The 14,495-nt window shown below is 34.9% G+C and overlaps 1 protein-coding gene across 1 annotated transcript; it reads right to left on the bottom strand.

Annotated features, from left to right (window-relative positions):
- Positions 1-6,457: 6,457 nt before the first annotated feature.
- Positions 6,458-10,169, bottom strand: LOC110787705 (uncharacterized). Its single transcript, XM_056832059.1, has 7 exons — positions 10,133-10,169; positions 8,801-10,023; positions 8,313-8,719; positions 7,921-8,259; positions 7,735-7,840; positions 7,004-7,645; positions 6,458-6,589 (listed from the first exon to the last, which is right to left on the bottom strand). The coding sequence occupies exons 1-7, from the start codon at positions 10,167-10,169 to the stop codon at positions 6,458-6,460; spliced, it is 2,886 nt and encodes a 961-aa protein (XP_056688037.1).
- Positions 10,170-14,495: the final 4,326 nt, after the last annotated feature.

Below are 14,495 nucleotides of genomic sequence, written 5' to 3'. Positions count from 1 at the left end.
CTAACTCGTGAAGACCCTTTAAAGTTTCCAACGTTTGAGGAATGGCGCCTTGGAAAAAGTTGCCCTCCAATTTTAGGGAATCTAAAAGCACACAGGTGGTATGTACCCTGAAAGTTGGTTTTCAGTTAAATCTAATTCAACTAAACTATGGAGCTTACCTATTCCCTGTGGAATTACACCAGAGATTTGATTCCTCCAAGCACCTATGAACTGCAAATCTGCTAGGTTTTCTATGCAATTTGGAAACTGCCCAGCAATGTTATTCAGCTGAAATCCTAGAAATGAAAGCATTGTAAAATTGCAGACAGCTCTAGGAAATTTTCCTGGGTCATGGTTCAATTATTTGATTCCAGCTGGTTCTTTGATTCTTTTGGTGGCATCACATCCATTGGGATGTGAGGCCTGTGGGGTGGACGTAACAGTTCTACGAACTGTACAACAACAACAACAACAACAACAACAACAACAACAGTTCTACAAACTGTGACACAGTTTTTTCCGGAATTGCTTTCACAATTTTCGAGCTTAGTAAGGATCCAATCAGGTGATCCAATCCAGGAAATTAACAATTTAGAAACCATTTAGAAACTGGCATCTCATTAACAGATAGACGATAACAGTTATAGCTTATTCATTCCCGTTCACATTATTTAGATTGACTATGCATATCCTCCAGGGAGAGCATTCCTTTGACTTCCCTAAAACACGCCAGTTGGACAACTGACAACCAAAAATTTTGTAAACGATTTATAATGTGAAACTCAAAAGGGAAAAAAAAAATCATAGGTGAAATAGATAAGGTCTTCATACCCTCTTTGAATAGATAAGTTATCATGATGTAGAGAAAGTAGATACGCTCTTCATATTCTCTTTAAATAAAGGATTTTCTATAGCACATCTGAAACTGGCTTTAGATATGTCCTACACATGTTAACTCTTATTTAAATATCAAGATATTTTCACTATGATACTTCCATTATGAGTTTACTATCTTGAACAATTGAACACAATCTAGGCTGACAATAAAGTATGTATTGATCTTCTCATTTACCTTCCTTCAGGGATGTTCCCTTGTGATTCTTAACCATGAGGATATCTATTTTGGAGAGGAAAGTTCGACACCCATTTTACAGATGGAGTACCTAGCTAAACATATTGATTAAAGATGAACCATTGGCAACTGGTCTGGCAACTGATGTCCATGGACAGGTATGATATGGTTTTTTTTTTTTAGGGAAAAACAGTCTGATTGTCTAGTGAATTTGCAAAAATTTCAGTGCTCTGTATCATTTTTCCTTAATCCCTTCCAAATTTTAGAAAATATATAAGTTGCTTGTTGCACAGTTAATTAGAGGAATTTGAATCTCTTGTCTAATTATGGCTCTTGACCATGCAGTTGACTATATTGAACAAGGGCATGCATGACAAGACTAGGAGTTCAACAAACAAGGTACAAAATTTCCACTTTAAACTCAAGGGGAATGGTGTGGAGTGCTTTTTTCCAGGGACTCGGGCTTGAAAGAGAACATAATAAACTAATTCGAGCTTAGTAAGGATCCAATCAGTTAAGTTTACGGTTAAGTTTATAAAAATAAAGTGATAAATTTCATTGCATCATGCACAGACTCATAGTTAAGTTTGTTCTTGTATCCTTCTGTTCCAATTAACTTATCCTTGAACCAAGCACAAGACCTTCCACATAGAATTCAGGGTGGACCAAAACTTAATTATTCAGGCCTCCCCCTTACAGGGCTGCTAAGACATCAACCTTTTCCATTAGGTGAAATATCTGAATAAAATCCTGAAGCACTCCAGCAAATTTTGCACTCAGGTAAGTCAGGTTTAATTGAATACCCATAATTGATTTTAGTGATCGTTGTACTACCTTTAAATTTAGTAATGTGTCAGCTGTTCGCCTTGTAAAGTTATCAAACATAATAACTTAATAAATCGCTTTCCTGACATCTAACAATTCCAACTGAGAGGCCTTCACCTAAAGAACAGTTAACAACAAACAGTACCAACCGACATCCCAGACTAAATTACATTACACCAAGCATGCCAACCAATGACGGACATAAACTCTAGCAGTAATGTTCAATACAAGATGTAGGTTCTCCTAAAGTTGACCAAGAAATAGCAACAAAACCAGTTATTTTCTCAGTATCAGAGCAGTGGGAACTTCTGTTGATTTTGGAAGTATAGAATGTTGATTAAGATGCCTAGGGGTTTGTTTTATCCTATTAGTACTGTCCTTAAACAACCAACAACAAATATTTAGAGCAGAAGTAAACAATTCTTACCGTCCTTATGCGTTGCTACCTAAGCTTTGCATTTCATGACCCCCGTGCCAAAGTGTCATCATCCTATAAGATTTGACAACACCTTATAGTTATTATAGAAATGGATTACAAATTTCCAATGCCAAATTTGAATAATGGAAAACATAAAGTATATGATGTTGAAAATGCCAGCTACTTACTTGTTCACTCATATAAGTCTGCTCTTCGTTTGAAGCATTTTCTACCAAAAATTGAATTAGTTTTGAGAGTTTCTCCTCCATAGCAGCTTGTTTCTCAAGTACATTCTTCATAGCTTGGTTATGGTTTTCTTGTATCGCCTTTATCCTATCCTCTACTAGATTCTCAATTTGCTCGTTGGAGACATCATCATTTGATAAAGCATAACTTGATTGGTTTGTTGGTGTTTTGTCCCGTAAACTGGAAGGCAAAACTCCAAATCCCACTCCCCGCACTTTTCCACACCATTCCGGCTTGTTAATAACTTGATCATAAACATCACCTTGCCAAGCAATTCGTCCTTTAGACTGTTCAACTCCACCAGGAAGTTCAGCTAGTTTGTCATTCATCAGGTCCTATACAAAAAACAATAAATTTGCATTAAAAAAATATACCACTTACCAAAATTGTAGAACAAACTTCAAGTAGGTCACCAACTTACAACTGCTCGGGCTGATTCTTCATCAATTTTATTTTTGTCCTTCGTCTTTCTATCCTTATGAGTGTCAATAAAAACTTGTGCGCGAGAAGGCTCCACGCCTTCAATAGTCTTAAAATACAATATAATATAGTAAGAACATTATTGAATCACTTATATTCTTTACAAAAATAAGATTACAAAGAAAAACATAGAACCTTTTCTGCTCTCCTACGAGCAAAGCTCTTCCTTCTAGCACAATGAGGCATTTTTTGTTCCTTTTGGTTTTTCCTATTTTGATTTGCACGCCTCTAACAAATGCCAAATCATACAAACAAGTGGACAAGCAAGAATTGTGATTAGTATGCTAATCAGTTGGAGAAAGAGAAACTAAGGACACAAGTGTTCCAACTCAAAGCAGATTCAAAGCTGATTCTCGCGTTCACTTTAATTACTTTCAAGTACTGGTAAAGTAGGTTTATGAAAGACTTGCATTTAAATCTAAAGGTCTAACAACGTGGCTGATTCTAGGACATGATGATCATTACTTCATTAGTTTCAGTAGCACATGCAGTTGAGTGAGCAGGATTTTTTTCAGGTTATTAACCACAAGGCTACCTGCCTACCTGTAAAAATTTCTACAGGAAAGCAAAAGAGAATGGACGACTGATATTTACAATGTGGGTTAATTCTTGATCGGCAAACAACAATCACATACCAATAGATGGATGCAAGATACAATATACAGGATGATTCACATAGCACGGATTCTATTCATAATACCAAGTAACTACCATAATTGTATACTGTGCAAGTAATACAGGAGAAACAGAAGCAAAAGTCCAAGACCTTGATTACCTGCTCAACCTCAAATCTATTTTGACATGGTGTGAAATAAAATTGAATTTACCTTCCATAACAGATGCACCAGCACCTGTTTGTTTTGGTGTATGCAGGGTGTTTTTCAATGTAAAGTTTATTTTTTCAAAAATAAGAGAAGAAATGTGTAACTGAAAATCGAACCAATTACAAAAAGAAAACTACTGGAGAGATTTTATAGTTATCAAAGTACATCACCATGTCGTGAATTCTTTTCTTTCACCACTATGACTCTAAGGGAATCTGAAAACTACGCTGTATGCTTTACTCCTTAAACCTGAAAATCAGTTTCTACCACCAATACAGGGATAACACATACGAAGTATAAATATTCCTTAGCTTGGTATAAATCGTATAATATCGGCTTGTAACAAGTTCACTGTTAGACTAGTTTTAGCATGGTCACTAAGAGAATAGCTCAGAAGTCTAGAACAAAGTACAAGATCAGAGATACCGTCAATGGTCTGTATTATTATCTCCCTTCCCAGCTGTCCTAGAGCTGATAAATGGGTAGTTCAGTTTAGGTCTACTCATTTCCAGAATTCCAGACATACTCAATCAACTTATTATGTTAAATTAATAAATGCTAGTCAAACTAATTTTTGAGGTTAGGTCATTATCCTGTCAACTAATTCAGGCAGTCAGGCACAACTTGACTTTAGGTCAGATACTCAGATCAAATGATCGGGACACAATGTGGTTTTGCCAATCCAACCTTCCACACGTGTTTGAAGTTTGAACCTCTAGATTTTGTTTAGGTAATAATACAACAGCCACCTTTCAAGTTATGAATGTGCTTGACTAAAGATGAACTAAAGCAAATTAATACAATATATTTTAGATGCTTTTAAGCTACATGTATGTGTACTAACAGGAATATGATAACCTCAAAACCACATCCATCAGTTGCAAAATTTGCATTTCTATCTTAGTTGAAGCAACGAAATATATTTTTAGAGCTTGGAAAAAACAAGGAAAAAATATACCTTGTTCTTCTCTTGCTCCCAGTATGAAATTAGTTTGAACCACTGTTCTTTAGGCACACGATCTGGCTTATTCCCCAGTAAGAGGGCCCTGTTATACTTGTTCGGCTCATAATATTCAGCCTTAAGCTCTCCTCTAAAATCTCTTAATCTTTCTCCTATTGTCTTCTCAATCATGGCTTCTCCACTACGGGGAAAAGAAAAGCGCAGCTATAACAAAAAAGTGAATTAACATTACTTAAGACCTAACCGTAAAAGACATAACGTTGGTGACATGTTCAAGGTCACCCAATACCACAGAACATAGGACTAAGATAAAACAGATGGTTACCATTACCTTGATCTCATTCATGCACTTATCTTTGTATTCCTTTGGAACAAGTCTCCAATCATAATAACCTAGTGGTGCTAGCTCTGGGTTTCTCCCAATGGTGCCTATGAAACTAGCTAAAAGACTAGATTCATCACCAATTGGTTGTCCATACCGATTGAATTTGACAACCCATTTTTCATCGGGGGATTGATTCCAAATATCCGCAAGAACAGTTGGTCCTCTACGCTTCTCTGGAAAACAACAATTACTTAAAGTTCTATCAAAGAAAGCAAATCATGTATCAGTAAAGGTAGTAATAAGAGATCATGTACAACTCTTTCTACTAAGTGCAAAAAGTGATCGTTTAAGGAAGCTAATTGTGGATCTCGAGGTGGTTCTTAGTTATTTCTGTAGTTTTCCTCATATTTGATGTAGTTGATCTTTATGTTTTGATTAAACAAAATCTGTTCTCTAGGCTCCTAGATTCGACAGTGGGTCTATACTTAGCCAAGATCCTGATGTATCCTACATAGTGAAAGAAAGAAATTTACATGAAAAGCATTATGTCTGAAAATGTCTGTTGCTAATAAAGTGTTATTAAGTTCTGTCACAATTAATGAAATTAATAATTTCTGAAAACAAGTAATTATGGCTAACAGATAAACAGATGTAGTTTGGGGTAGGTAATGTAGATGATGCACATGCCAACTCTCAACTCTGTATATTTAATCTTCATGCACATGTTTTTCTGTATCTTAGATTTGTAACCAAAGAGTACTTGAGTTCTGAATTACTGTTAATCTATTATAACTGTACTCGAAATGGTCTGTTTTGATATTAATATTCTTTGTAATTAACAGGCTCTGCTTGGACGGTTTTGTCAAGGTACTTTGCCGAGTATTGCATAGTAGGATGGGAATAGTATAAGGTCAAGGAAGAGTGTAGTTATCTTTCTTAAGGTCCAATACGTTCCAGGAGGAGTATATGCTAAAGTGGTGGTCATGTTTCCAACTCTTATATGCTAAACGTCCTTTAAATTTGACCCCTAATTCTGAATAGAATGTTCGAAAAATTTAGTGAAAGTATCAAGAAGAGAAGATAACATTAATAGCATTCTTCTCTAGCAGATAACATTAATAGCATTGTTTCAGATTTCAACATCCTAATTCAAGCAACCTGTAACACTATTGAATCGATCATATTAGCAATGCAAATTCAGTCAAACATAACCATTCTCATTCTTTCAATTAGGTTTGTTCCATACCAGATGTTTCTGCAATCTCCTGACCGCCTTGAAGTGAAAGATCCATCTCATTTTCTGTAGATGTTTCAACGTGTGAAGAATTCATCTCCATGTTTTCAGTAGCTTCTCTTCCCGCCCATTGTTAACATCCTCAGTGGAAGTGGAAGCAGCGGAGGTGGAAGTATTAGCAGACACTCGAATCTTTGTTAAACGCCTTCTTTTTGTCATTGCAACCTGATAAAGCACTCTAACAAAACAAATCAAATTAACATTTGGAATTCAATTTTTTTTTTTGATTGCTGAACCAGAACCTCAACTGAGCAACCAATCAAGAAAAGCGAAAAATGTGAACCAGAACCTCAACTGAGCAACCAATCAAGAAAAACAAAAAAAATCAACTCTAAATGACGAGAAGCAACAAAGAGGCAGCCTAATTTCACAACAAGCACAAAACAAACTGATTGAAACAATACACATATATTTCAATAATATGAAAAGATATTAATAATTCTTAAAACTAGCACAATTCAAAATATTATTGAAAGCAAAAATAATTTAGAGGAAAATAAATGTATGTTTTTCAAAAGGGAGTGAAATGTCTTTCTCTATTCTAACATATTACGCTACTCTAATATTTATGCCTTGTACATCACTTGACATCCAGGTCATGTCAGCAATATCAATCTCAATATTTTGTTGCCCTGAACTTGTTCCTTGAAATTCGTTCTCCACCGGTAAATCTTGTTCAACACTATCATCACCCCTGTCAAAAGTATCTCTTGGCCTTATTGGTTCAGGAATAAACCAATCACTTTGCGTTCGATCTTGTACATAAATAACCTGTTGAGCCTGAGATGCAAACACAAAAGGCTCATCGCTTAAACGCTCACCGGAATCTATCGAGCTTGATAAATTAACGAGGGTAAAATTTAACTTATCTTTCTTCATTCCACTCGCATGGTTCACATCCACCCAATTACACCTAAACAAGACGATCTTAAACCTATTATAATAATTCAACTCAATAATATCAGTTAACACCCCATAGTATGTCACGTCACCTATTATAGGCCGCGTATCTCTTGGACTAGCGTAACTTTGTGTCTTTGCCACAACCATCACACCACTATTTTGAGTCTTCTTGTTCCTCTCATATTCTTTAGTACGGAATTTATAACCATTATTCATATTGAAAGCGTGAAATCTTCTTGCAATAGGCATTGGACCAAATGCAAGTGATTTCACATCATCTGTGATTCTTTCATCATTTTGGTTATTAGGATCATTCACCTATACAAATTAAAAAAAATATTTATCAAATCATGTAGAAGAGAATACTCAAACTTTTAGATGAAAAGAAAAAGATTCTAAGTACTTACAAAAATTTTCAACCAATCACTAAACTCTTCATTATGCATACGATCTAACACAATCGGCGTCGGACGAGTTCGTCTTGTAATTCTCTTAATGTGGGTAACATGTTCCCTGATGTTTTTCAATAAGTTAATAAATTATAAGCTAAATGAAGGTGATAAAGGACAAGATTTGATAGTAAGTGTTCGTACTCTCGTAATGATTCTATTTCCTTGCAATCAGAATTGAAAAGCACATATCGATGTGCTTGAGTCTTTTGTTTCTCATCCATCATAAATCCTTCCTTACGTCCATAAGGTTGTCCAATTGTGGGAAAAAGACCAGAAACATGGTCATTGTCACCACCAAGCGTACTATTCCTACTTGAACGGTTGATTCGTCCTTCAACATCATCCATATATCTAGCACAATACGCCAAGCACTCTTGAAGAAGATATCCATTGGCTATTGAACCCTCCAGACATGCTTTATTTCGCACATAATCATTAAGAGTTGACAAGTACCTAATAGACAAAATTGTTTGATATCTCCTAACCCAAAGAATTCTAAACTTAAAAAAAAAAGAATAAAGAAAATTATTTACCTCTCAATAGGATACATCCATCGATTATTGACAGGACCGCCGATTTTAGCTTCATCGGCCAAATGAACCACCAAATGCACCATAATAGTGAAAAAGGTTGGTGGAATATTTTTCTCCATGTTACAAAGTGTAACCACAATTCTTTTTTGAAGTTTCTCCAACTCACTCACAACAAGGGTTTTAGCGCATAAAGCTCGAAAAAAGTCACATAACTCAATCAAAACGGAGGCAACCTTTTCATTGACGCTCTCTCGCATAGCCATAGGAAGTAATAATTGCATCAATACGTGACAATCATGGCTTTTAAGCCCGTGTAACTTTCGCTTCATCACACATCGTGAAATATTTGACGCATGCCCATCTGGAAATTTAACATTCTCCAGTACTTCACAAAATCGGTCTTTTGCCTGATTAATTAAATTTTAAGGTGCAGGGGGCAAAAACCATTTATTTCTTCCACGTTTCACAGGCCATAAATGTATTCTCACCCAGATTTCTTCCAAAGTGCGACGAGCCTTCAAGTTATCCTTTGACTTCTTAGGCACATTTAAAAGTGTGTTGATTATGTTATCACATACATTTTTCTCTATATGCATCACATCAAGGTTATGTCGCAATAAATTATCCTTCCAGTAAGGAAGGTCAAACAATCTGCTTTCCTTTTTCCACGTGTTTTTCACCACACCACTTATTTCATCTTTAGTTGTTTTCCCAAGTGCAAACACGATGTTCTTTAATTGTTGTAACACTTCAGATCCTGATGGTGGAATAGGAGCAGGTCTAAACTCCTTAGTATTGTCAAAGGATTTTTCATCATATCGATACTTATGATCTATATCAAGAAACATTCGACCACCCAAGTAAAAAACCTTCCCACTATTGTTGTATCGCTTAGACCATGTGTCCTTATTACAATAAGGACATGCATTTTTACCATAAACACACCAACCAGACAAATTTCCATAAGCAGGAAAATCATTTATAGTCCAAAGAAGAGAAGCGTGAAGCTGAAAGGTTTCCTTTTTATAGGCATCATATGTTGGCACACCTACCTCCCATAGTTCTTTCAGATCATCTATAAGAGGTTGTAAGTAAGTGTCAATGTCATTTCCCGGGGCTTTAGGGCCAGGAATTATCATTAAAAGCATAATATACTCTTTCTTCATGCACAACCATGGTGGCAAGTTATATGCCGCCAAAATGACTGGCCATGTACTATATGTGCTTCGCTTTTCGCCAAAAGGATTGAAACCATCACTAGCTAATCCCAATCTTACATTTCGAGGTTCTAACGCGTACTCTGGATATTTCCTATCAAAACTCTGCCATGCCTCAGTATCAGCTGGGTGTCTCAAAACACCGTTCTCTTTTTTGCGATCCTTGTCGTGCCATATCATATCTTCGGCGGTTTTGGATGACATGTACAACCTTTGGAGCCTTGGTTTCAAGGGAAAATACCTTAAAACCTTAATTGGAATCTTTCTTTCTTTCTTTGCCTTAGTACTAGAAGAACCCCCCTTGCACTCTTCATTTGAAGGTTTCCATCGAGATGCTCCACATACACTACAATTATCATTTTTAGCCTTGTCTTTACGAAAAAGCATACAATCATTTGGGCACGCGTGAATTTTCTCATAACCAAGACTTATTCCCTTAATGATTTTATCCGCCTCGTGGAGGGAGTCTGGCACTGTTTCACCTTTAGGAAGGACTTTTTAAAAAAAAAATTAGAAGTACACCTAATGAGATGTCAGTCCATCCAAAAGAAGTTTTGATATGGTAAAGATGCAAAATAAATGACAACCTAGAGAATTGATTACACCCAGGGTATAACTCTACCTCAGCATCTTTCAACATTTTATTGAACATATCAACATCGAAATTCGAATTTTCATTATCAGGTTGCTCGATTTTCAATCTCCGGATCAACTTGACCCTCTGCATTAATAACATTATTCATAATTTTGTCATGACAACCGAAAGCATCTGCTAGCATTTGTGCAACATCATCCATAGCAACCCTTGATTCCTCTTGAGTTGCATCAACTCCTACTATTGTTGATGTTGATCCTAGATCAACATCCGTAAACCATTTCTCAAAATCACGCATGGGTCCATTTATTACTAGATGATCATAAACGTCTGCCTCGGTATGCCTATGGTACCGTACACATTTGCTACAAGGGCAAGCAATTGTTCCATCACAAGCACTTTCAAATGCAAGTTTTACAAACTTCTTGAGTCCTTCTTGGTATTCCCTAGACCTGACGTCATAATCTGCCCAACTATTACGCTTGCGTTTATCCATAATAAAAGTTCACTGCTATGTAGAAACATTATATAATATTATTATAACAAGTTACTAAAGAATGTCATATGTATATCTATAAGCTAATAATAGTGTATTATTGAAGAGGATGATTGATGGTTCTCATTTAACCTAATAGATGAGGTTGAACTGTTGAAGTCAAATTACAGTCATGTAACCAAAGCTTTTGTACAGTTTTAACATAGAGGTCTAACATTTCAACGTGACCTAAAACAAAAACCACAAAAACGGAAATGGTGAAAACCAAATAGACAAATCGAGGAATTATTTAGATAAGAGAAACAACAATTGACTAATTCTGAATTATTTGCATTGAATTTGTCCTCATATTGCATTGAATTTGTCCTCATATTGATAGTTTAGACAAAGTATAGGTTTATCTAGCTAATTTAAGGTATGTTCGGCTTAAGAAGGTTCATTTGAATTCGTTGCATTGAACTTGGCTTCTTTTTGTTGTTTATGCAAATTACAGGTGAATTCGTTCTTTCTAACTAAATTCTAGCAAATTGTAGATAAGTTTAGCTTAATTAGGTTCAATTTGAGTTGTATGCAATGAGTTTGAGTTATTTTAAGTTCTTATGTAAAATATAGGCGAACTTCTCATTTCTAACTAACATCTAGCTAATTTAAGGTTATTTTAGCTTCTCTATATTACTTTCAAGTTATTTTCATTAAATTTTAGTTAGGGCCATAGGCTTCTCTAGATTAACTTTTACTTTTATACTTAGCTGACAGCATCAGCAGTAGCAGCTAGCTGAGAGTATCAGCAGCAGCAGTTAGCTGACAGCAGCCGCTAGCTGACAACAGCAGCATCAACAGCTAGCTGATGACAGATCCGTGGCTGATCCAGCAGCTCGAACTTTGTATAATTCTAGGCTTTCAAGCTAATTTAAGGTGTGATCTGCTTAAAAAGGTTCATTTTAATTCGTTGCACTGGATTTGGCTTCTTTTTCGTGCTTTACGCAAATTATAGGCGAATTCTAACTAAATTCTAGAAAATGAGAACGTAACAAAAAAATTGTACTAAAAAGTGTCAAAAATCATTAGGGAAAATACCAACAATTAACACATATCCTTCCATCGGAAAAAAAAAACAAAATCTAAGATACAAGTATGGTGGAAGAAAACAAGTTCTTGTGGCTGTGGTGTGAGACTACGGTTGGAGAGTATCATCGGTTAATGGTGGCTTCTAGCGGTCAATTATAGATTTAGAGTAGGAAACCATAAAAAAGGAGAAAATTGTAAAATAGGGAATTTGTCATTGGCTTATTGCCTTAATTATTATTCCAGCAATTATGTTTGTTGGAGGATTATGGGAAAGATGAGAAGATGAAGCAAATTACTAGAATTCAGTAGTAGTACAAACACTCAGCAAAAACGTCTCAGAAAATGCTTCCAGAAAACTTAAAAACATAGCACAGAACATATAGCCACCGCACCCCAGGCCTACCCTCAGGGCCGACCCTGGATAGTAGCTGCTGAATTTCATAAATAAAGAGAGTAGCTAGCTGACTTTCACAACCAGCCAGCAGCTTAACATATGCAGACTCGAACGAAAATAGAAACAACAGACCTGGACACTCAACAACAGCAACAAACAAACCAGAAATCTAAACAACAGCAACAACAGACCAGAAGCTCGACTGCTCGGTCATGGCAGAACACAAGAAGGCAGCAACAACGACAACAACAGACCATAAAATATCAAAAAGTTAAAAAAAAAAAAACAAATAGCATAACACAAAAGGTATCATAGTATAATAATTTGGTTAATTAGTAAAATGGTATCATAACACAAAAGGTTACCATTCTGATTCTTACAACCTTAGACATCAATATCAAAGAGTAAGTAATCCTTACTAATAACATGATAGATAAAATATCAGTATTTCTAACCAAAATTTAAACTGAAACAGAGGATGAAATATAACAGTATTTATAAAAAATCAAAATGAACCAAAATTCGAATAGAAAAAGGTAAATTCATCCAAATATAGAAAAGAATTAGGAAAATTCAAACAAAATTCAAAAAGAATTAAAATATAAAATTCGAAAATTACCTAGAACTACTTCGTGAAATCAACCGAGAATGGCGAATTCGTTTGCTCTGAATACCTCAATTTGGGGAAGGAGCGAAGGGATGACAAAAGAACAACCAAAACAGAATTAGTATGTACTTATCATCTAAATGTCGAATAGAATCAGCAAAATTCAAAAAAAAATTGAAAAGAATTAGAATATAAAAGAGTAAAATTACCTGCTTCGTGAAATCAACAGAGGGTGCCGAATTTGTGTTTTCTGAATAAAACAATTTGCATAGGGAGAGGAGTGATAACAAGAAAACAACAAGAAATGAATTAATATATAATTATCATCCAAATATCAAAAACGAATTAAGAAAAAAGTAAAATTACCTGCTTCGTGAAATCAACAGAGGGTGCCGAATTTGTGTTTTCTGAATAGCTCAATTTGGGTAGGGAGAGTAGTGATGACAAGAAAACAACAAGAAACGAATTAATATATAATTATCATCCAAATATTAAAAAAGAATTAGGAAAAAGTAAACTTTAGCTGCTTCTTGAAATCAACAGAGGATGCGAATTTGTATTTTCTGAATAAAACAATTTGGGTAGGGAGAGAAGTGATGACAAAAAAACAACAAGAAACAAATTAATATATAATTATCATCCAAATATCAAAAAGGAATTAGAAAACATCTACCATAATTTGAAAAGGATTCAGAAATTCAACCCAATTTCGAAAATAATTAGGAAAACGTTACCAAATTTTGAAACGAATTAAAATAAAAATTTAGGAAATTACCTTGAATTTGAGATGGAGTTTCGTGAAATCAAGAATCCAGGATGAAACTCGATCACCGTTTGCGCGAATTAATCAACCCTGCACCAGAATCCCGCGCTTCTGAGTTCAAGCTTTTGGTGTCACCTGGGGAGGATGAGAGAAAACTGATAACCCTAAGTTGAGAAGATGGAAGGCAGTGGAGGGAAGTGGAAGTTTTCAGCGGAAAAGATTTTCGCGAAATTTTTTTGAAGGAATTGGGAAAGCGAATTTTTTTTTGAAGGAATTGAAAAGTTGGGCGCAATTTCTGAAAATTTAGGCGGTATGTTTGGGAATAATATCTAATTCGTTATTCGTATTGATTAATTAAAGGCAAATGTAACGATTAAAAAGTGCCATAATTGTCTACATCATTTAACTCACATTATTGACTTATAGTAGCGATTATACATTCGTTACTAAATAATCGCCACGAAAAGGTAAATTTCTTGTAGTGCTAATCCCTTAATGGGCTAGGATTAGGTTATTTGAGTTGGACTTAGGATTTAAATGAATTGGGCTAGCTTAGGGTTTAAATTAAACTGTTTGGATTGGGCTTGATTAATAAAACGAACTAGACTTTTTTTATTTAAAACCCGAAGCTTTAAAAATCATTTGCAAGTCATTTAATTTCCCGACTTCAAGAATTAAATTCGTTTCGTAATTAATTAAAATAATAAATATTCTAATTAATTAAAATACATTAAATTAAATGCATTTAAATATTATTTAAATGATAATAAATCGTAAAATGCTTTATAAATATAATAAAATATATTTATAAATATTATAAAAATACGAGGTATTACAGTCTACCCTCCTTAAAAGAAGTTTCGTCCCGAAACTTGAGTTCGGAAATCAAAAATTTAACTCAAAACTTGAGACTTTCTGAGACTTTCAATACGTTCATTTACAAAAGTTTTAAGTTGCTGTACTCTTTACATGATTAAACAAGACAATAATAAGTGCAAATTTAATAGAAAGCACTAATTTAAGCATAAAATAGGGGAAAACAA

Source organism: Spinacia oleracea, chromosome 6 (assembly GCF_020520425.1).
Source record: "Spinacia oleracea cultivar Varoflay chromosome 6, BTI_SOV_V1, whole genome shotgun sequence".
NCBI lineage: Eukaryota > Viridiplantae > Streptophyta > Magnoliopsida > Caryophyllales > Amaranthaceae > Spinacia > Spinacia oleracea.
The sequence above is the reverse complement of the archived record's forward strand: the minus strand, read 5'-3'. Positions and strand labels throughout refer to the sequence as shown.